Genomic DNA, 23,092 nt, shown 5'->3' with positions numbered 1-23,092 from the left:
TACAAATTAAATCAGAGAAAAATACTTGACAAAAAATATATTCTACATTGTTAGCTAAAACAATACAAAGATAAAAATGATTTTAGAATCCAGACTTGCTTTTGCCTAGCACTGGATTTGTTTTCTTCAGAGCTTTTCAGCAATAACCAAAGCCCATTAATGTAAAACTACTTTTTAATTGTTAAGGATATAATAAGTGAAATGTTTTGATTTTCTTGAAATATTTAGGTGTTACTTGTTAATAATCTCATAGCTTAAATTTTAAGGTTGACAAAAATTAGACACAAATTGCTCTCCAAAATGCCTGGAACACATAACACAAATAAAATCGAAACTGCTAAAAAATTGGAGTGATAGTAATGGCCGTTTTCACACTATTTCACGTATGTTAATGGTATGTTAATGATACAATGTGCAGCATATGTTGCAGTGCACTGACATTAATTTCCATTGGCACCTCAATATACATTCCCATACCAAACAATTGCTTTTGCCCCTCATTGCACCGCAACACGAGATAAGGGTTGTGTGCATATTTTTGCAGTATGCTGTGAAAAATTAAAAATAAATATTTTTCATCTCATTGATATTTGTTAAAGGGTTATGTGTACAATTTATTTTTCTTTTGGATGATTTGAATTTTAGTTCTGAATATTATTTTAAATAAGAGAGCATTTATACCTACATTTCCCTTTTGCCAGGACTTCCTTTATTATTCATGCTTAAACAAGTAGATCGTAAAAAGTTAGTGTTGCTGTTGTATCAAAAATTATTCCTACTTTGTGTTCTTTTTAACTTCTTTACTATGCAGAAGCTATACTTCAAGCCAGACATAAAGTATTGTTAAATCCATACTACTGCCTTAGATGTTAAAAACCTAAAATAAGTTCTTTCTCGTCGTTTTCAGCGATAATACAGAAGATATCCCCTGGATATTTCCACAGTAATAACTAGGGCATGGGTATGTTTATTGTACCTTATTTGATCATTCAGCTACCCGTATGTGCTTTCCTACAGGATCTACCATGCAAAATTAAGCAGAAGCAATGTTTACCTTAAATACCATGGAAATAATGACTGCATTATGTAACATGGCCTATTAGAACACAGTACTTTGAGATAAACTTAACATTTTAATGGAAATACAGTAGAAAGATTTTATCACATAAAATTGGTCATCGCAGATATCGCCTTAAGAATGATAAATGGGGAGATGTCTACCTTGGTAATTGCTTCCTCACTTGGCTCATGTAATTTATTAAGATATTATTCTTAAATGTGGCCATTTTCACCAATCTGATTCTCACCTAAATCATACCAGTACAGATCAACATGAATAGAAGGTTGTGCATTCCAATGGTATAAGAACCTGAATTTTTGAGTACTGGAGTGATCTGTGATGGATGGCGCCAGGCCTGGACTGGGACAAAAAAGGACCCCTGCATTAGCCAGCTCTTGTTAGGACATGCGGCCCAGTGTGACCTATGGCCAGTCTAGGCCTTGATGGCATCACTGCAAGGTAATGGAGGAGAGTGTAGATAGCTAGAACATCATGCACCCCTTTAAGCTTCTTTATTAGTCATAATTACTGCAGCAACATTTCAGAGTTTATAAAGTGGTTGTTAAGCCACTTTATAAACTACACACACTCTCCTCTATTATAAAGCCTCCTATGCTGCAGTGTATGTCCTTAGTAAAAAAGATGCCTATTTCTACCTGACTTCAAAGCGCAGATTGGCGGTCACGAGACCCCTCAATGCTCCCTCTCCCGATCTAACAGCAAGAGCTGGAGGGGCCAAGATTCCCCCGCTCACGTCATTTGGGAGGAGGGGAGGAGAGAGCGCAGACATCAGCCGGGGAGAAAGGGAGCCTCAAGGAGTCACGTGGCCGCTGATTTGCGCTGTGAAATCAGGTAGGCATCTTTTTTTTACAAAGGACATACACTGCAGCATAGGAGGCTTTATAACAGAGGAAATTGTGTGTGAGGTCTAAAGGTATTTCAGCAGTAGGAGGGGGGGGGGCGGGATTGGTAAGAGCTGACAGGCAGGGAGGGGAGGAAGACAGTGGAAAGCAGAGAGCAAGGCTGCGGAGGCACCTACACTGACCACGGTGTCGGGGCTCAGCAGCAGTGATTCACCGTAGTCAGTGTACAGAGGGGAGGGCAGAAACTGGCACAATCAGCCAGGTTTTGTAGGTGATACAGGGGACCAAATTACACAGCACAAGCACTGTGCTGTATAACATGCTTTGAAGGAGCAGAATCATTTTTTTAGGGTAACAAACGCATTATTGTAGCCACTTTATCAAGCAACAGTAAGGTTGCCATTGTCACTGTTGTCTAAAGGAAGGAGTTAAAATGCTGCAGTATTTATGTGACGATACATTTTTTTAAAAAAAAGAAACACATGAAGTGCTGGTGATCTACACTCTCTTCCAGTACAAGACTGATTCTGCCATGAATGTGTTGTAACAGTCTATTATGACTTATGAAATTGTTTGTGCCAAATACATATATTTATGTATAAATGTGTCAAAATCACATGAAATTAATGAAAATCCTTCTGAAAAATGTCTCAAAAATCTTCGGGAATTACCCAAACAACTCTGGATTTTCTATAAGGTGTTTTTAAAGTATTGTTTCCTAATCAAAACTGTTTTAAAAAACTTTTTGAAGGATATATTTTCTTTTAAAACCATGTCCACATCAACATGCAAGACTAGGGTGGTTCTCTACTGTATTCCCATGTAAGCTATTATTATAGCTCAAAGTAAACATTATTTGTTCTATTAACAGAACTCAATTTCAACTCTCCTGACTTTGCAGAAGAGTATTCTGCTTCTATACTGGTGCATATGCTATACAGAAAGTAATCTTCCAGAATAGCACATACATGCTGCGGAGCTAATGCACCCTAAAGGATTATATTTTAGTGTGAAAAAGTGCAAACAGCACGAGTTTGTATATATAAGTTTAATTTTTTCTTTCTTTTTTTATGTTCCTTATATTTAGAAGCAAATAAAACACATTTGTGCTGCCACATGATTGGATTTCACCTCATTTACTAAACTAAAGCTGGCCACAGAGGGCCAGTGGGCCGACAAAAAGGGCAAATTCCTCCATTCACACAACAATCTACCTGCTGAGACATTAGGGATGGTTTACTAAACCTGGAAAATGCAAAATCTGCTGTAGCTCTGCATAGAAACCAATCAGATTCCAATTGTTGTTTTTGTCAAAGCTTAACTGAACAAGCTGAAGTTAGAAGTTGATTGGCTACCATGTATAGCTACACCAGATATTGCACTCTCTAGTTTTAGTAAATCAACCCCATTGTATTCTGACTGTGGGGCTCTCCACTGTCAGAAAATACTGACCAGTGGCTGCAGCCACTGATACGGAAAATATTTCCAACCAGCTTGTTTGACAGAAGTAGGTTGAGGATCGAAATGTGGCAGGTCCCCACTGAAGCAGCCACATTTTGATCCATCTATGGCCAGCTTAATTTAATTTTCTCTTTTCAAGCATCTTCCAAATATGTGCAAGCAAAAATCTATTTTTTTTAAGATTTTCTTTGCACATCACTCATTTTGACCTCATTGACTAGGACAAGTGACTTTGAAAGTGAACAAGCTCTAATCTCCTTTAGTACATTAGGGTCAATGTGTCTTTTTTTTTTATATGTATACACCTGGCTGAAGTTCAACTTTAACACTAGCAATTCCTTTCACATCTTTGTGTAATATATCTTTGGTAGATAACTGAATAATAATTCAGCTTGAAAAAACACTCTGCAGTTCATAATGTAATACTGGGAGATAAGCATCCACAATGATGAAAATATAAACTAGTGAAAATGCAGTAATATAACAGACATGAAGTCTGCTGAGCCTGATATGCCAGCTTTTGATGTTGCCTCCTGACAGTTTTTTGTACTTTGGGAGTATTGGGAAAAGGTTTTACACCGACACAATTCCAATTAACAAGGAAGGTGTGTGCAAATATATTTCATTATTGTAGGGTTTTTTTGATCATTTTAACATTTAACAAAGATTAAGTAGTGCATTTTAACTGCATAAGCTTAGTAGCAGCAGTATATACTGTATACAGAGGGCACCAGTATCAAGTCTGATAGCTTTACAGAATGGCAATGAAACACAATGTTTTTTTTTTTTATATCATATATATTTATTATGAAAACCAAAAAACAATATACAAGACAAGGTATAGACCATGAGTAGAAAACACAGGTTTATAAATATAACAAAGGTCTCAATGTAAGGTTGTACTGTTTTGTAGTGTAGTAGACATGAGTCTAAGGAAAGAAAATTGATTCCACCATCAACACAGTCAGTTGTGTCCTCCCGTACTCACTACTATTGTGTTCAACTGGCAGGGGGGGGGGGGGGTCATTCCTGGCTAGCTGAACACTATGATTACTGCTAGCGGCTATAGCCACAGGCAGTAATCGCATGCTAAAAAATCTGACAGGTTGGATCAACTTGGGTACAATCAGCCTGCCCAGGGATGCATCATGATTTAATCCATCTATGGCCGGCTTTAGTTTCCAGCATTCAATATATCCATTATTATCCATTATTGCCACAGAGGGAAAGGAAGAGAGACATCTATTCCTTCCTCCTCTTTGTGAAGATTGAAGCCAGAAGCAAAAAAGTATTTTGTCACTTCGGTTTCAGAGCTGTGTTTCCCTGGACAGTACTGGAGAAGCTGCTGATCAAGCTGATATAGAATACGAGTTGGACATCCCTTGTGATAGCAATAAAGTTGAATAAAAAAGTGTAAAAAAATAAAAAATCTAATAAATAAAAAAATTAAAGCAACCCTGCATGCATATGTAAACGGTAATTTCACCACACATGTGAGGTATCACCGCGAAGGTCGGAGTGAGAGCAATAATTCTAGTGCCAGAGCTCTAATATGGTAACTAGTAAAATGCTTCTAATGCATCACATATGGACAAATTTAGGTACCATAGCCATTTCACAGGTACGCAAAATGTTAAATCTTGACATATTTGGCATCTATTTACTCTATGCAACAACATTTTTTATACTTTTCCCAAAAGGGGGTATTATATTGTGGTTGAGTGCACTAAAATGCATTCAAGTGTGTTTTTTAATGAAAGTTGGGCTGTTTTGATCAACTGCTGTGCAAATATCGTGTGACATAAAAGAAATTGAACAACCACTATTTTATCCTCCAGGATGTCTACTTTCAGAAACTTTATAATTAGGGGGTTCTAAGCAATCTTCCAGCAAAAAAAAATGCTAATCTTATCATGTTTGTGAAAATGTCAAATTGCCCTGGATGGAAAATTGTTAAAGGAAAAGTATGGCCAAAGATTTTTTAGCCACGCTTCTCCTGTGGGTTACAGGAGTGCAGTTAGTTCTGCACTCCTGTGACCCATTTTCAGCCAACAGTGGGCTAAAGACTGCTGTTGGCTGATGTCACAGTGCTGTTCCAGGTTCCGAAAAGATCCCGACCAAATGGTCAGGATCCGCCCAGAAGAATGGACTGACAGCTGGCTCAGGCTCTCAGTGAGGCACTGAGAGCCTGAGCCAGCCACTCCTGTCCACTTCACAGCCCGGTGATCCAGTGAGCACTGGCGAGGTAGAGCAGAGCACCAGCTCTCTACCTTCTGAGGACCCAGAGCTGAGTGATCAGCAGTGTTTGATCGCTCAGTTCTCGGTCTTAGAGGTGGCAGGGTGGGTATGATTGGTATAGGCGAGCATAATTATTTTGTTTTTCAAATTCCCCAACTTCTCTTTTAAAGTTTAAGTAGAACATTTACTTTCAGAAGATGATGAACTGCCACACATACATCATTTTAAACATGACTTCAGTGACATGTGTAGCACCCTCCTAGATAGGTGCTAGATAGGGAGTATAGTTTGCTCTGCCTGCTTATCAGGTAGGTAAAACCTAGTTGCTCTATCTGCCTAACAGGGGAGCAGGATTTCTAGTCAGGCCTGTTGCATGTGTCTATATGTGATTCATCTGATCTGAGGAAGTGTCCCCACTGTGTCCAATAGGGGAGCCTGTTGGACAGTGGAGGAAACCCAGCTAGTGACACATAGGCTTTGTAACTGTCCCAGTGGGTTGGCACAAAGAGTGGTGCATTCTGGGATATGTTATAAAAGCCACGGGCACATGTGACAGGGGTCTTTGGGCGGGAAGCCAGGTCCCAGGAGGAGGGTGACAGCTGTCTCTCCTCCTGTTTGCTAAGGAAGGTGGTCACAGGCAGTCGGCCTAGTGAACCAGTGGTGTGGCTGAACCCGGAGGTCCAGTGAAACTGACCGTGGAGGTGAAGGCAGAGCAACTCTGAAAAAACAGTGTCTCAGAGTACAGGGAAGCTTGCCAAAGGGTCTGCCCAGGAAGGGGACCACTCCAGTGGCTAGAGTCAGCGAACAGGTGTCAGCACACAGGCAGTGATAGTAAAGGGGGTGCCAAGTTGTTAACCCTGAAGAGAATATACAAACAGGAACAGTCTATTTATCTTCACTTCTGTGGCAAGGTGAAGCAGCGGCCTTGCTGCACACTACAGATCGTTGTCCTCAAGTTTGTGCATAGTTCATAGTTGGAGTATCCCACTCATTCCTTCTCCCATCCCAGTTCTAAAAAAACACAAAAACCAAATCCCCTGGACTGATTATTGTCTGAGCCAAGAACTGTTACTGCTGATTATCTACTGCCAGTTGCATATGGTAAACCAGGGGACCCAAGAAAGTGTAATTCTCAGCAGCTCTCTAGGGGGCAGTGCTACACATGTTTTTATGCATTCTATTGCAGAGTAGTTTCCATGTTTGATGGCATTAAAATGGCCCCTTTGGAAAAGCAGAAATCAATTGCGCAGGGCTAAAAAAAACGCAGAGCAACATTTTTAATACTTATGTACAAAACACAGTGGGGGAGATTTACTAAAACTGGTGCATACAGGAAGCTGGTCTGGTTTGGAGAACAGAGTGCTTCTGTGATGGTAAACCTAGACCAAAAAGAGAAAAGATAGGAGGTAGAACTGAAGCAATGATGTGGGATACAAAGGCTCATATAATGATTTCAGCATTATGCAACTTTGTGTGGTGCTATATATAAATCACTGAATGTCTCCTTGATTTGGAGCCAAAATGAACATCTCCGGGCACAGAAGGCTACAAGAAGTTTTTCATCAGTTTATTTTTTAAGATATGGTATCTTATTATTACTTTTATTTTAATCAAACTAACATGTAATAAGTAAGAAACATTTTGTTTCAGCCTGATGTTTGTGCTATAATGCAGCTTTTCAGTGTAAAATGTATTGCGAAAGATATTGTCTTTGCTTGGAAGCAAGTTCCCTTTACATCGGGAAGGGCTCAAAATATATGTAAGCACGAATAATGAATTTTTCTTTTTGACCTATTATAGCCTGATAAATATACAACTGAAAGAATTTTGTTATATTTGTCTATTAAGTGCAAACAAAATACCTAAAGATCATGTCCTGTGCATACTACCTGTGTTATCTTAAAGACGTATTGAGCCCAAAAGCAAACATTTATTATATTGCAGCTCACCCATTCTTAGATGTAATGGGTGCATTTGTTTTCTTTTTTTTTTATACTTTCTATCCTTTATTGTCACCTGGTGATCTGGCCAGTAAGTCTGTAGTTTTCAAATGAACAAGCTATCCTGCTGCAGATGTAGCAGTTACAGGGATGGGACAAACCATTTATCACTGACAGGGGTGCTTGCCAAACTGCACCCCCCTTCCATTAGCGTTAGAGTCAGGGTGTCCCCATCCCTGCAATAAACTATTGTGCCCAGGGCAGCTGCTCCTCAAGCTCACCCCTTGTCCCAGCCCTGAGTTTCACAACAGACAACTGGGCAGGGCTAATAAAAAGTCTTACAATTTCAGTTCTCAAAAGCCATCTTGTGCTATTCCACAAGCAGAACTTAGGAGCTAATGCATTTTTGTCAGATCATTGAGCATTTTCCTGCAGTTGCAAGCTCTTTAACCACCTCCCGCCCACCCTATAGTAAAATGACGGCGGGCGGGATCCTCTCTTGTTCTGGGACCACATCATATGATGTTGCCCCAGTGTCACCACTCTTACGCACCCGGGGGGGCGTGTAGCGTGGCGATCACAGGTGATATAAACATGGAAGTGCCATTTACCAGCTTTCCTTGCCTAGCACTGACAGAGTGTGAGGAGAGGAGAGCCGATTAGCGGCATCTCCTCACAGGGAAAACCTGTACAGGTAATCAGGGCACTGATCATCAGTGCCCTGATTATTAGTGCAGTCCTAGCAGTGCCCAGCAGTGAGTATGTGTGATGCCAATCTGTGCCCATCAGTGCTGCCTTTCAGTGTCCATCAGTGCCTGATCATTAGTGGTGCCCATCAGTGCTGCCTATCATTGCCCATAAGTGCGGCCTATCAATTCCCATCAGAGCGGAATATTACTGCTTCCTCATCAGTGCCACCTCTTCAGTGCCCTTCAGTACTGTCTCATCAGTGCCCATAAGTGCCACCTCATCAGTGCCCATCAGTGCTGCTTCATCAGCGCACATCAATGAAGGAGAAAAATTACTTATTTAGAAAAAAATTTGACAGAAACTAAGAAAAACTTTTTTTAAAATTAATTTTTGGTCTTTTTTAGTTGTTTTAACAAAAAAATTAAAAACCCAGCTGTAATTAAATACCACTAAAAGAAAGCTCTTATTGTGTGAAAAAAATGATAAACAAATGTAATTTGGGTACAGCATTGCATGACCGCACAATTGTCATTCAAAGTGTGACAGCGATGAAAGCTGAAAATTGGCCTGGGCAGGAAGGGGGTGAAAGTGCCCAGTATTGAAGCAGATAAAACATGGAAAAAATATGCATTTATTGCAAAGATTTGTATTAAACAAAAATCCATACGGTACTTCTGCTGAAACATTTTTTTCATGATTTCTAAAGAACTTTATTGTTCGCAGAACATTACAGGAGCCAGGTCCCCTCTATGAATTTCTCCCTATCAGGGCCTTAAATCACTTAACTTTACTAAGCCCCTGGTGGGATGAAAAACATCAAAGAAGGAGCTTGGCTTGGGGGTCTGTGTAATGCTTATCCACTTAAGGACTGGAAGTTTTTACCCCCTTTATGACCAGGCCAATTTTTGCGGTATTTTTATTTATTTATTTATTTTTATTAGTAATGGCAGCGATCAGCGATTTTTAGCGTGACTGCGACATTGCGGCGGACAGATTGGACACCTAACTGACATTTTTGACACTTTTGGGGGGACCAGTGACATTATTTTTTTATTACTATTATACAGGATTTATATAGCGCCAACAGTTTGCGCAGCGCTTTACAATGTGAGGGAAGACAATACAGCTACAATACAATTCAAAACAGGAGGAACTAGAGGGCCCTGTTCGTTAGAGCTTACAATCTAGAAGGGAGGGTCAAGTGAAACAAAAGACAATAACCGTGGGGGATGGGCTGATGGAGAAAATGGAGGTATATTTGTTAAGTGTGGGTAGGATAGGCTTCTCTGAAAAGGAGGGTTTTCAGAGATCGCCTAAAAGCTAATAGAGTAGGAGATAATCGGACAGATAAGGCCAAGGAGTTCCATAGGATTGGAGAGGCTCTGGAAAAGTCCTGGAGGCGAGCATGGGAGGAGGTGACGAGGGAGCTAGAGAGCAGGAGGTTTTGAGAGGAACGAAGAGAGCGATTAGGTTGGTATTTTGAGACTAGGCTAGTGATGTAGCTAGGGGCTAAGCTGTGGATTGCTTTGTAAGATGTTGTAAGTATTTTGAATTTAATTCGTTGGGTGAGCGGAAGCCAGTGGAGGGCTTGACAGAGAGGAGCAGCAGATACTGAGCGATTGGTAAGGTGGATGAGTCTGGCGGCAGCATTCATGATGGATTGAAGGGGGGATAGCCTGTGTAGAGGTATGTCAATGAGAAGGAAATTGCAGTAGTCGAGGAGCGAAATGACCAGGGAGTGAACTAAGAGCTTTGTTGTGTCTTTGGTTAGAAAGGGGCGTATTTTGGAGATGTTGCGGAGGCTGAGGCGGCAAGATTTGGACACCGATTGGATGTGGGGTTTGAAGGAGAGTTCAGAGTCCAGGACAACACCTAAGACCTTGGCATGCGGGGATGGGCTGATAGTAATGCCATTGATATTGATAGAGAAATCAGGGAAAGGGGCACGTGGTGGAGGAAAAATTATAAGCTCGGTTTTGGATGGATTGAGTTTGAGGAAGTGGTGAGACATCCAGACCGATATATCTGATAGTAAATTAGTGTTATACGTGAGGAGACTGAAGGAGAGAGCTGAGGGGTGGATAAATAGATTTGGGTATCGTCAGCGTAGAGATGGTATTGGAAGCCGTGGGAGGCTATCAACTGACCCAGAGAGGAGGGTAGATTGAAAATAGGAGGGGTCCAAGAACAGAGCCTTAGGGGACCCTAACAGAGAAGGGAAGAGGAGAGGAGGAAATAGAATTGTACATAACGCTAAAGGTGCGGTTGGATAAGTAGGAAGATAACCAGTGAAGAGTACAGTCACGGAGACCAAAGGCATGGAGTTTTTTGAGGAGGAGGGGATGGTCAACCGAATCAAATGCAGCAGAAAGGTCCAGAAGTAGGAGTACAGAATAGCGTCCATTGGTTTGGCTGTTAGTAGATCGTTTGTCAGTTTTAGGAGAGCAGTTTCAGTGGAGTGTTGAGGCCGAAATCCAGACTGAAGGGGATCAAGGAGGCTATTCTTGGCAAGGTGGTCGCACAGTCGGTTGTAGACTTAGACTAATGCTGCTAATTGTTAGACAGTGGCTTAGCGTTGTCAAAGTGCTGTTACTGGCTGGATCTCCAGATTCTAAATTGCTGTCTATTTACAAAAAAAATGTCTATACAAAGAGAGATATGAGATGGAGAAAGAACACCACCTATCCGTGGACCATATGATCGCTAGCTAGCTATAGGCTACATTCTGGAGTGAGAAGAGCTTTATTCCCAACGCCTAATATATCTTACATCTGGTAAGCGGCTTTTAAGTGTGCTCACATGCCGGGTGAAGGTGCATGGGAATACAAGTTGGTTTTGTTTCATGTGGACCACTCATGCTTCTTATATATATTTATCTGGTAAGAAGATTAGCCGGTTGGTGGTGGGGATCGTCTCACGTGGATGTCACATTTATTGAATTGAGTTGCAGCACCATACATCATCACAGAAGTTTAACAGAACATCTTTGCACGTTGTTATTTGCATAGTGATGGACTATACTTTTGGACTTTTTTCACATAAGATTTATTTACAATTTGCACTATTGTGGTATATTGTCATATGTTTATTGATTTAGGACACAAGTTTAGCGCACCAAATATTTTTCACAATACACTTAAGCACATTTCTTGGTAGCGGCTTTACGAAATTTATCAGCACACCCTTTATTTTGCACGGTTGTAGACTAGACGTTCCAGGAGTTTGGATGAAAAGGGGAGCAAGGAAATAGGGTGTAGTTTGTTCAGATTGGTTGGGTCCAGTAAGGGCTTTTTAAGTATGGGGCTGACTAGTGCATGTTTTAGAGAGTTGGGGAAGATGCCATAAGAGAGAGAGAGATTAAAGATGTGGGTTAGAGAGCGTAGAATAGGGCCAGAAGGTGAACGTAGCATTTGTGAGGGAACAGGATCCAGAGGGCAGGTCGTTAAGTGGACGCTAGCAAGTAGTTTAGCAACCTCATCTATAGTGGCGGGGTTGAATGAGGGAAGTAATGATCGCACCTGTGGGCATGAAGCATAAGGCATGGAAGGTATCTGAACAGCAATGATCTCCTTACGAATTGTATCAATCTTCTGTTTGAAGTGGTAGGCAATCTCCTGGGCAGTGAGTGAGTCGGTGGGAGGGGGTAGTGGAGGACGGAGTAGAGAATTAAAGGTAGCGAAGAGTTGCCGGGGGCGCGATGACAGGCTGTTAATGAGAGTGATAAAATAGGTCTGTTTGGCAGTGTGGAGACTGGAATTGTATTTTTGGAGGGCAGATTTATATTGGTTGAAATCCTTCTGAGACCTAGTCTTACGCCATAGGCGCTCAAGAGCACGGCTATGCTTTTATACATTAATACAGTAATCAGTGCTAAAAGTATGCACTGTTACTATACTGACACGGGCAGCTTTCTAACTATGGGGGGGGGGGGTGGACTCCCTGGATGAACACAGAGACCTGTGTTCCTAAATAGGAGGAACACAGGATCTCTCAGTGTTCATCACTGACAGAACAGCGGTCTACCATGTTTACATCGGCAGACCGTAAAACGCGGCAGACTGTCGTTCTGTCTCCATGGGGAGTGATCGCCGGACACTGCTGATTAGCTCCCGCTCTAGCCAATCGGCGTGTATGCGCACCCACACTTAACTGCTACACAAAGTGACGTACATGTACGTCGTTTTGAGTAACAGAGCCGACCTGCCGCAGTAAAACTACGGCGGCTGGTCGGCAAGTGGTTAAACATTCTTTAAAAGTTTCAAAAAAAATTAATTTAGTGGCGGTGCAGTTTGGAAACTTTTGTTTGTTACATATAATACAGAGAGTAAATAGACCCCATTAAAATATTTCAATTTCAATAGTATAAAAAATAACATTTCTCTCTCTATCCCTAGACGGGATCACAGGGGGGTGGGGGTGCTAGGGAAGGTGTAACCTGCTAGTGGGGGGGGGGGGTGCAACTGGGTAGGAAGGACCTATAGGGGGCCTACCAACCCTGGGAGGGACCCGCGTCCACCCCAAATTTCCAGAGGAAGAGGGGGGCATTACTTACCACACCTTTGGGACCGGGCGGGCACCACTCTGGACAGATCACCTCCCAACCTTGGAAGGGGGGTGCTTTGGGCCAGAGGTACGCTGCGACTGAGGCCCTGACCAGGTCGCGTGCGTCCTCGCAAGGTGTTTTACTCGTGGCCCAGCCCCTGTCCAGTGGGGCTATGTCACAGCCAACCTAGTGCAGAGCTTTGGTCTGCACGCTCTTGCTGGCCAGACTGGGGAGACTGGAAGGATCTAGAATATCCAGTGTGTCACCCAGTCTGGAAGTTGATTGTAGTTCTCACAGGAACAGACTCGATTGTAGAAGAAAAAACAACAAAAGGAAAAAAGTTACGTTTAAAAAGGAAAAAATACCAGGACCAGAGATCCCAGCAAGGAGCTAGGTCCTTACTCCTGACTAGGCAGAAAAAAAAACTGAGATCCTACAGCAGGAAGTGGGAGTATACCACCTGGGCCTGCCTAGACGTAGTCAAGCTTTGTTTACCTTTTTCTGCCTAGTGTCCTACTCCTAGGAAGAGCAGCATAACCCATCTGTCAAAGAAGATATGAAGCGGTGTCCGTCAATGAACGAAAGAGAAATTCTGTTTTCACTTTGTCATTATGGGGTACTGAGTTTAGATTAATGAGAGAAAAATGAATTTAAACAACTGTAGTATAGGGTGCAACATAACAAAATTGAAAAAAGTAAAGGGGGACTGAATACTTTATCAATGCACTGTATGTTGAAGGAAAGCAGCCTTTTTAAATTTAAAGTTTATTTTTATATTTAAAAAGAATGAAAGAAAACAGTAATAAGGCAAAGCTTCCTTTGATAATAATGACAGGTATCAAACAATTTGTAGTATATAGTATGAGTTTTTAGGTAACTTGGGACAGAAAGCACCATGTCACTCAATGGCCAATTGTGATACATTGCAAAAAAAAGTTACAGTCAGCTGTTCACAGGCCTTTTGTGCTGGCAATACTACAAAGAACACAAAACAAAGAGGAATTTAGAAGACTATTTTTATATAGGAACAGATGTTTTCTCACTGATGTAAATGTGACTTGATAAAGTGGATTATGAATATCATAAAAGTGGTTGATGGACATGAATAAAACAACTGCGCTTTATTAGTCCAAATAAGTTACATCTTTCCCTGTGCATCCCCTAAGGGTAAAAATAACAGTCCTTTGCAGTAGACAGTTTGTTCAAATGTGTACTGTGGAATGATTATATAGAAACATAAAAAAGTATCTGCTTCCTCTGTTTGTTTTAGAAAAGAAATCCCCAAAAAATGCCACACCTGAAAAATCAAGTGGTAATAACCTAAAAAAATGATTTGATCACATCCAAAAATACAAAGTATTACACACAAAATAACAACTAACATATCATTATGCTGAACATAACCACTAACTATTTATTTAAGCCTATCCCTTAAAGCCTCAAACACACCACTAGCTAACAAGCCGCTGTACTAACAATCTGATGTTAGTACAGTGATCTCCCTTGCTGAGCTACCATGTTCTGACAGGGAGGCGGCCCCCTGCCAGAACACTCTGGTCAGCGCTCTCAGCCAGTGACCTTTTTCGGTCATGGGCCTTTGACAGAAGCTGGCCGAATGGCCAGCTTCTGTCGGACTGGCTGTCATACACACAGGCCGAATGTCAGTCGGTTTCTATTGAACAGGCCGACCTTCGACCCGTGTGTACTAGGCAAAGGATAACTGACATTTTTGTACAATTATCCTTTAGTGATCTTCCTCCTCCCCAAAACCCACCTAAAGGATTATACTCACCTATCTTTGCTCTTGCCAGCTACCTCAAAGTCCCCTGGGCCAGGCACCTTCTTCTGTGCATGTACATATATTGTATAATGACAATTTAAGTTGCCTCTGTGCATACCTTTCTGTAACCATTTATTTCATTTACTTTTTTTACTTTTATGAAATGTTTTAGAAAACACTCTCCAAAAACGGTCCAGCCAACAATTGTCAAATTCTCTCTTGGTGGGGAACTACTACAAACACAAAGGGAAATAAATGGGCTTGAAGCAAAGGTTGCTGTGTTTAAAGAGAAAATCGATGCAAATATTGTACATAATTTACATTTGCATTGACCAATCAGCTAATAGACACTTTTAGACCTAGCCTTTAGGGGATCCTCATCAGAATAGGTAAGCTGCACTTGACACCCTTATCTGGCACACTTGTGTATGAGACCTAAGTCATCTAACCTTACTATTTTCTAGATATTTACATATTATGGGTGTGACATCAGTCCTCAACAAACACAAATATTTTTACAGGTGTGGCATCATTACCTGGTACTTTTTAAGGGTGTAGTCCTGAACATAACTGATAATGTTTTGGAATGACGCTATTTGGTTGGTTAGCTTGATGTTTATGTATATTTTTAGGGCCTCTGCTGGCAAAAGATCTGCAGTTGAGTTTAGAGCCTTTCCTTATGCCAACAAGATCCTATTTTCCCTATTTGATTTGAGAATGGAAAGAGTGAGACTCTTGTATGCGAGACTCTTGAAGTGTATGCTTCTGGTTAATTCAAACCCCTAGACCTCACCCAAGACTAAAGAAAATCTCTAGGATGATTACCGATGTATCTTACAGCATATTACAATGAATAACTAGGACTAATAATGCTGAAAATAGAAAATTACAAACAAAAGACAAACGTTAGCACGTTATCCATAGATGGACAGTTGTTTATTCTAATATCTGTCTTCGTGGAAACTGATGTGATTAAATTAGCAAGTAAAATGATTATGGTTTGTAAAAGTGAAGGCAAAGGAAAAGAAAATTAGTTTCACCTATTAGATTTCTAGCAAAGGTCAAAAATAAAATGATCAACTGCTACAACCAAAACTCTACTTTCCTTCCTCAACTTTCCTCAACTTTCTCAATAGTCTATTGATAATTTAAAGCAAGTACGTCCGTCAAGTATGTCAGAATCCTTTGTTTTCTTTTGAAAATTAGACTTGGACTGGTTTCTATGGCCAGCACATCTTCGCTTCTATTGAGCTTGGTCCTTCAGTGAAACAATCGTAGCACCTCCAGTATAAACTACAGTTTACATGACCTTTGTGTATGAAAATGAAACTTTCTAGTAAACGTGATTGTTAAAAAGTAAAGTTTACACCTAAACCTACACAAGTGACCTTTAGAATGGAACTCTCACTTGCATTCATCAGGCTGACTGAAACATGACGTGAGGCTCCAGCTGACACACTGAGGAATGTCAGCTATTCTGTAGCATAGTAAATTACAACGTCCTTGGGGCACAGTAAAATATACATGCTGCGAGGTATAGGAAATTGAAACAACACCTGTATACGTGCACAGGTAAAACATGCTAATTTACCTTAAAACAGGGATGGGGCAAGGATTAAGTCATACAAAACACTGAACATGCAGTAACACATTTTTCAAGCAAAGTATTTCAAGCAATTTTTTATTGTATAAGCCTGAAATTGTATGGTCTATACATTTTCTGTTTAATATTAAAAGTGCTGATGGTCTAGTCATCATTGTGCAATGATATAATTCAAAGAAACCCATTATAAATATGTAGATTGCCACTGCTGAGATGCTGTCATGCTGATCCAGTGGCTTCAATACTTTGTGAGGCACAGACCCGGACTTGTATTTCAATGCTTGTTTCAGGTCAAAAACTCGGTAATGGTTAATGCCAAAAACTGCTAAGAAACTACATTAAGATGGAGTCCAGCAATGAGAAACCTGAACCATTTACTCAGGTTTACTTTAATTTAAGTCCATGAAAACAGAGCAAATCAAAGGTTCAATATGACTAAATATAAGCAGGCTTACACAAATATGATATTAAATGAAATTTCTCATGACTGCAGATACCAGTGTGAGAAGCCAATGAAACCTCCATTGACAGTAACCACTCTAACTCCAGGGAGTCACAAAATGGTAGCCGCCATTAGTGGATCTGCTTTTCAGGCAAGTATAAGCAATGAGCATCCCTTTAATATCATTCCAGGTTTATATATATTGACATATATTTGCATGCTTCACATTTAGCATTTGTGTATGTATATAATTTTTTTCTAGTAAAGGGAAACTGCAGTTACTTGGCTCATTCACACTGCTCTGGGCCCTTGCAGTGTGGATTTGAATGGGCTTTCAATGGACCAAAAGGGGCCAAAAATAAGACACACATCTTTTTTTTTTCTGATACAATGCACCACAATGCATGGTAGTGTGCTACTGTGCTTTGCAGTGTGCTGTTATGTGTATGCGTTTCAAGAGCGTTATATTGAAAATTAACTGCACCAAAATGTATGCATGGTGCATGACCACTGTGCATCACAACTGATAGGTGTGAAAGGGCCCTTTAAGAGGAAATATTTGAAAGAAAACATACTGTGTGTTAGAACATATGACTTGTATAAAAACATTTGAAGTAATTAAAGCTAGTTTTTGATTTATTGGTACTTTAATATAGTTTCTTTTTTATCATTTGTGACTGAAGACTGCTCTCCCCAGACACATTTTTACTCTGCCAAAATGATTTGTAAGAAATATGTTTAGCTAACCTTGTGTAAGGCACCTTACGCTGGCTATTCTCTGCCTTAAGACGTAGTAGAAAGCTGCAAAACAAATGTCCAAAAAAGGAATTGAAGATCTTTATTATTTTTTTTTTTTAGTTCCTTTTGGAAAGGCTGGACTTGGGTTTTAATCAACATGCTACATTCCGACAGCCTTAAAGACATTCAACTTTCACAGAAAGTCTGCAACAAGAAAACAAATCTTGGACAGGATTTAATTGAAAATAAAAAGCACAAAACAAGCACAGCATAAAGTTGTTACTGAAATGCAGAAAGCATGCTGCAAAAGAAAACAGGTTAGTTATATATGGCATAGCACTGCTTCTCTATGTCATCTAAACACACGAGAATGGTAAAACAAACATTAGCAGAGGTCATTTCCAAACTCTCTTGGCTGGAATTGATATAACATTAAATTGTTCCACATTTACTGATGCCGAATGACTTCACACGTACACTTCTGATAATCCCAAAAAAATTATACATGTTCAGCAAGGTGAGTTATGGATACATTTTCCTGTATATTCAACCATATTAAACCACTGTTTCCGTCAATCATTAAACTTCGGAGAGGCAAATGCCTGGTTTTGTTTTTTAGGTTCCATTTCTCTTGGCTGTGACTTTAAAATCAACACATAATTGCTTGTCTGATATAAAACATATACTCTTTGCTACATCATTCAATTGGATGAAGAAACGTTGAATTTTGTCTACACATGGTCAATACAGTGCTAGTAAAAAAAAAAAAAATCAATTAGCTGTGTACTTTTTAAGAACTAATGAAACAAGAAAGTTACAAATGCTGGTCAAGCTGTGTTTGCAGTGCTGATATTAGGGCCTGATTCAGGTTTCCCCGCATCCAATTCCCATGTCAGGAGACTATGCCCGAATCTCAATGGAGCCAGTTTACACAGCTCCAGGACAACTGCGGAGCGGTTTCCAGGAAATTCGTGTGCGTCTTCTGATCCATTTCAGGTCTGAATTCAGCTGAAAATTCAGACCAAATTCGGAACGGTGAATGGGATGCACCGGACCTCCTGCTCACAGCCGCCTTGCAATCCAGTGTGAACCCAGCCATAGTCATAAGATGGCAGAACAGACCCAAGTTCTAGCACTTAGCCATGAAATAGGAAGTCATACTGGTCAAAAGGACATCTTCATTGGGGCAGTCCTAGATAGGGAAAGCAAGTGCCAAGAACAAAGCTTTTCCTGCAGTAATAAATAGCCAGACATGGTCTGCTAGTAGGAGAAAATGTATAGGAAAAGCCTAAAAGTTGTTCAAAATTGTGAAAAGGGTATTAATAGGGCAACCAGCGCTCTCCTTGAAAAACTTTAATAATCAGAAAAATTAGAAAACTATACACAGTTGATAGGCATTAGACAATAGCTAAAAGACTGACAAAGTTGTCATACATAAAACGCATGCCTGGGTATATTTAACCACATCTCGGTCAACACACTGTAATACCACATAAATCAAAAGTCACGATTATAATAGCTCAATGGTAAAGGGCAGAGTATATGGAGTCTGAAGGAGTCCCAGGTAACCATCGTGGTGTCAGCACTTAGCGGCTGTACAGCTCACAGTGGACACCTGATCTTCTTATTTCCCCAAGTGGACCAAATGAGCTGAACACAAAATGGTAGGTCAGCACATGAACTAAGGTTCCTACAGATGTCAGATGGCATGCTTGGAATGCGTGAGCTGCAGCTAGGATGGACCAGATCTGTAGGTTCTTTACTTAGAGCAATTCACTAGTGCAAGTATCTGCAATTCTGTTGCATGTGATGGTTTCAGTTAAACTTATGACAGTCTGTGTTGTGTATATAGATACATGCAATTCCTGGTTGAATAAGAGAAATCTGTGCAGTGTCAGGTGCGTTGAGTAATCTGATCAAGTTCACACTGGCGATGTATGTAACCGTCAGTTCATGTTAATCTGACATGTGGACAGGCCTTGTTCCCCGCTGGCAATAACTCACGGTTCCTGGATCAGCTGCAGAGGGACACGTGTACACAGGCCGCACTCTCTACTCTGTCCTTCCTGCGTTGATGTTTCCCAGCATCAGGAGATGCGGAAGTGGGAGCCTCGTGTAAAGGTAGTAGCCTCTTGGGAGTGGAAGCCTCAAGTCTGGGTGGTAGGTTCGGCAATGGGAGCCTCGAGTCGATGTGGTAGCCTTAAGATCCAGATCACAAAATGGTGCTGCTGAGTGGCAGGATGTCATCAGCCACAGAGTTAGGTCATTTCACCCAGTGGTCACCTGGGCTTCTTCAGATGACTACTGGGTAAAACGCGTAGGTCTGATCAACCCCACAGGTCACCACTGGGTTAAACTCCTAGGTCTCAACATCCCCACAAGGCCATGGACATGACCACACTCTGCGGCTGATGACATCCTGCCGCTCAGCACCACCACCCTGTGATCTGGATATCAAGGCCACCACATGGACTCGAGACTCTCATTACTGAGGCTACCACCCTGACTCAGAGCTCCCACTCCTGAGGCTACTACCCTGACCCGAGGCAGCAATAAAGGAAGGATGATTTTGTACAGAGTGGACAGTGTGGACTGTGTACCAGTATCCCTCTGCGGCTGATCCAGGATCCATGAGTTATCCCCAGCAGGGAACAGCGCTACCTGTCCACGCGTCAGATTAACGTGAACTGACGGTTACATTGATCTCCAATGTGAACGTGATCAGATTACTCATCTAAGTGAAGAACCTACATATCCGGTCCCTCCCAACTGCGGTTCACGCATTCCAAGCATGCCATCTGACATCTGTAGTAACCTTAGTTCATGAGTTGACCTACTATTATTTGTTCAGCTCATTTGGTCCACTTGGGGAAATAAGAAGCCAAGGCTTCCACTTTGAGCTGTACAGCCGCTAAGTGCTGATACCACAACGGTTACTTGGGACTCCTTCAGACCCCATATACTCTGTCCTTTACCATTGAGCTGGTAAAATCGTGGCCTTTGATTTATGTGGTATTACAGTGTGTTGACCTAGATGTGGTTATATATACCCGGGCATGCGTTCTATGTATGACAAGGTTGTCAGTCTTTTAACTATTATCTATTGCCTAACAACTGTGTATACTTTTCTAAATTTTCTTATTAATAAAGTTTTTCAAGGAGAGACTGCTGGTTGCCCTATTCCCTTTTTACAATTTTGAACTACTTCTAGGCTTTCCCTATACATTTACTCCTGCTGCTGATGACATGTTCATGTAAAATGGGGAGGAGCCCCACCCCTCATATTAGGTGAGTCAGTACTCCTAATGTGCTGGTACACTATTAACCTTACCAGTGAGTTTCTGATGATTCGTTTTTATCGCAATTACATGGTCTGCTATTACTGTAGACTGAGGTGATTATTCTATGGCCTAACAGATTAACATAGTTTTCTAAATGTTATTTATAGATTATGGCATTAGCGTCATGAACACTGGACGTTTTCAACGCTGTTAGGGGTGTCTAGCGGAGAAGAGGCAGAACCCCCCCCCCCCACGGCCAGCGCATCCAGAAGCAGTAGCTAGGTGCGTCGCTTCAGCGGTAAATTTCAATAGTGAGAATAAATTATTTTTCTGCCCATTTTAAATGTATATACTGGAAGTCAGAAGACCAAAATAAACAATGCTTTTATTGCAGCCTTAATAAATCTGTGGTGGCACATGCTACAAAACAGAAATCCTAATACTTCTTGGGATACTACAAAAAAAAAGTTTCTAATTCACAATAGGAGGCAAACTTAGCTGGGAAAGTAATACCTGACCAGTGTCCAAAAATAAATAAACAGCATCCAAAGAAAGGATGCTGCACAACCATATGGCAAATCTATACAATTCATTTATTTTCTTCTGCCATTTCAGGTATCCCCCCCACTTCATGAGGTTCACAAGGGACACTAAACAACAGTTTCAGAAGTCTCCATGAACCTGATGAAGTCTACGGTTGGCTGAAACTGTTCTTCAGCATACAGTACTTACCAATGAATCTGTGTTTGCATCGCAGCAGTAAAATCCATTGTGTGTATTTGCCATTTGGGTATGGCCACTTTCCTTGCCAGGCTGTGACTCGCTTTCATGTTGGTTTAGCAAAGCAACTATATTGTCCTCTTCATTCATCTATAGGAGTCCTTTGAATGTCTACTAACTCTATAGCTAGGTACATGCTATCAGTTTTTTTTGTTCAACCCAGTGAAAAAAAGGAGGCGCTCGCTGTACTGACTATTCGATCTTAGTACAGCTATCTCCCCCCTGAGCTATTTTGTTCTGACAAGGTCACTGCGGAGGACTACACCCCCCCCCCCGTCAGAACACACTGGTCAGCGCTTTGAGCCATTGGCTGAGAACGCTGATTGGATACCGATCGGCAGATGCTTTTCTGGCATGCCTCTTCGACAGAGGCCGGGCGTTCAGCTGGTTTCTGTCGAACCGGCTGATATTCCACCCATGTGTATTGGGCTTCAACAGAAACCGCCCGACATTAGGCCCGTGTGTATGGCAGCCTACCCAATAGAAGCTGGCCGAACGTCCGGCTTCTGTCGAAGGGGCATGCCTGCAAAACATCTGCTGATCGGCACCCTATCAGTGCGTTCAGCCAATGACTGCAAGTGCTGACCGGTGTGTTCTGGCAGGGGGGCAGTCCCCTGTCAGAACACAATAGCTCATCTGGGAGATCACTGTTGTAACATCCGATTGTTACAACAGCAGCTCCTCAGTTTTTTTTTATTCAGCTGCTGGGTTGAACAAAAAAGAAAAACTGATAGTGTGTACCTAGCTTAATACCCTCTTGTGTGTAGCAGAAAGGCATTTGGAATGGTGTGCTGATACTATGTATATCTATCTATCTATCTATCTATCTATCTATCTATCTATCTATCTATCTATCTATCTATCTATCTATCTATCTATCTATCTATCTATCTATCGTATCTCACAAAAGTGAGTACACCCCTCACATTTTTGTAAATGTTTTATTATATCTTTTCATGAGACAACACTGAAGAAATGACACTTTGCTACAATGTAAAGTAGTGAGTGTACAGCTTGTAAATTTGCTGTCCCCTCAAAATAACTCAACACACAAATAACTCAACACACAGTCATTAATGTCTAAACCGCTGGCAACAAAAGTGAGTACACCCCTAAGTGAAAATGTCCAATTTGGGCCCAATTAGCAATTTTGCCTCCCCGGTGTCATGTGACTCGTTAGTGTTACACGGCTTAAGGTGTGAATGGGGAAAAGGTGTGCTAAATTTGGTGTTATCACTCTCACTCTCTCATACTGGTCACTGGAAGTGCAACATGGCACCTCATGGCAAAGAATTCTCTGAGGATCTGAAAAAAAAAGACCCTTCAAAGAGCTCTACATAAAGATGGCCTATGCTATAAGAATATTGCCAAGACCCTGAAACTGAGCTGCAGCACGGTGGCCAAGACCATACAGCAGTTTACAGGACAGGTCCAACTTAGAACAGGCCTCGCCATGGTTGACAAAAGATGTTGAATGCATGTGCTCAGTGTCATATACAGATGTTGTCTTTGGGAAATAGATGTATGAGGCTGCCAGCATTGCTGCAGAGGTTGAAGGGGTGGGGGGTCAGCCTGTTAGTGCTCAGACCATACACCGCACACTGCATCAAATTGGTCTGCATGGCTGTCATCCCAGAAGAAAGCCTCCTCTAAAGATGATGCGCACGAAAGCT

The 23,092-nt window shown here is 41.2% G+C and overlaps 1 protein-coding gene across 5 annotated transcripts in view; it reads right to left on the bottom strand.

The window, feature by feature from the left end:
* NPNT (nephronectin) overlaps window positions 1-23,092 on the bottom strand; it is a 137,428-nt gene that overhangs the window by 54,658 nt on the left and 59,678 nt on the right. For 3 of the 5 annotated variants that reach the window (XM_082256943.1, XM_082256940.1, XM_082256942.1), the window contains exon 3: window positions 17,368-17,421. The exons of the other annotated variants lie outside the window; for them this stretch is intronic. In XM_082256943.1, the coding sequence (XP_082113069.1) occupies window positions 17,368-17,421 (54 nt within the window). The remainder of the gene's footprint in view (window positions 1-17,367; window positions 17,422-23,092) is intronic. 5 annotated transcript variants of the gene reach the window in all.

The sequence above is a fragment of the Pelophylax lessonae genome, assembly GCF_965119305.1.
Source record: "Pelophylax lessonae genome assembly, chromosome: 1".
NCBI lineage: Eukaryota > Metazoa > Chordata > Amphibia > Anura > Ranidae > Pelophylax > Pelophylax lessonae.
Note: the sequence above shows the minus strand (reverse complement) of the source record. Positions and strands in the feature narration are given on the sequence as shown.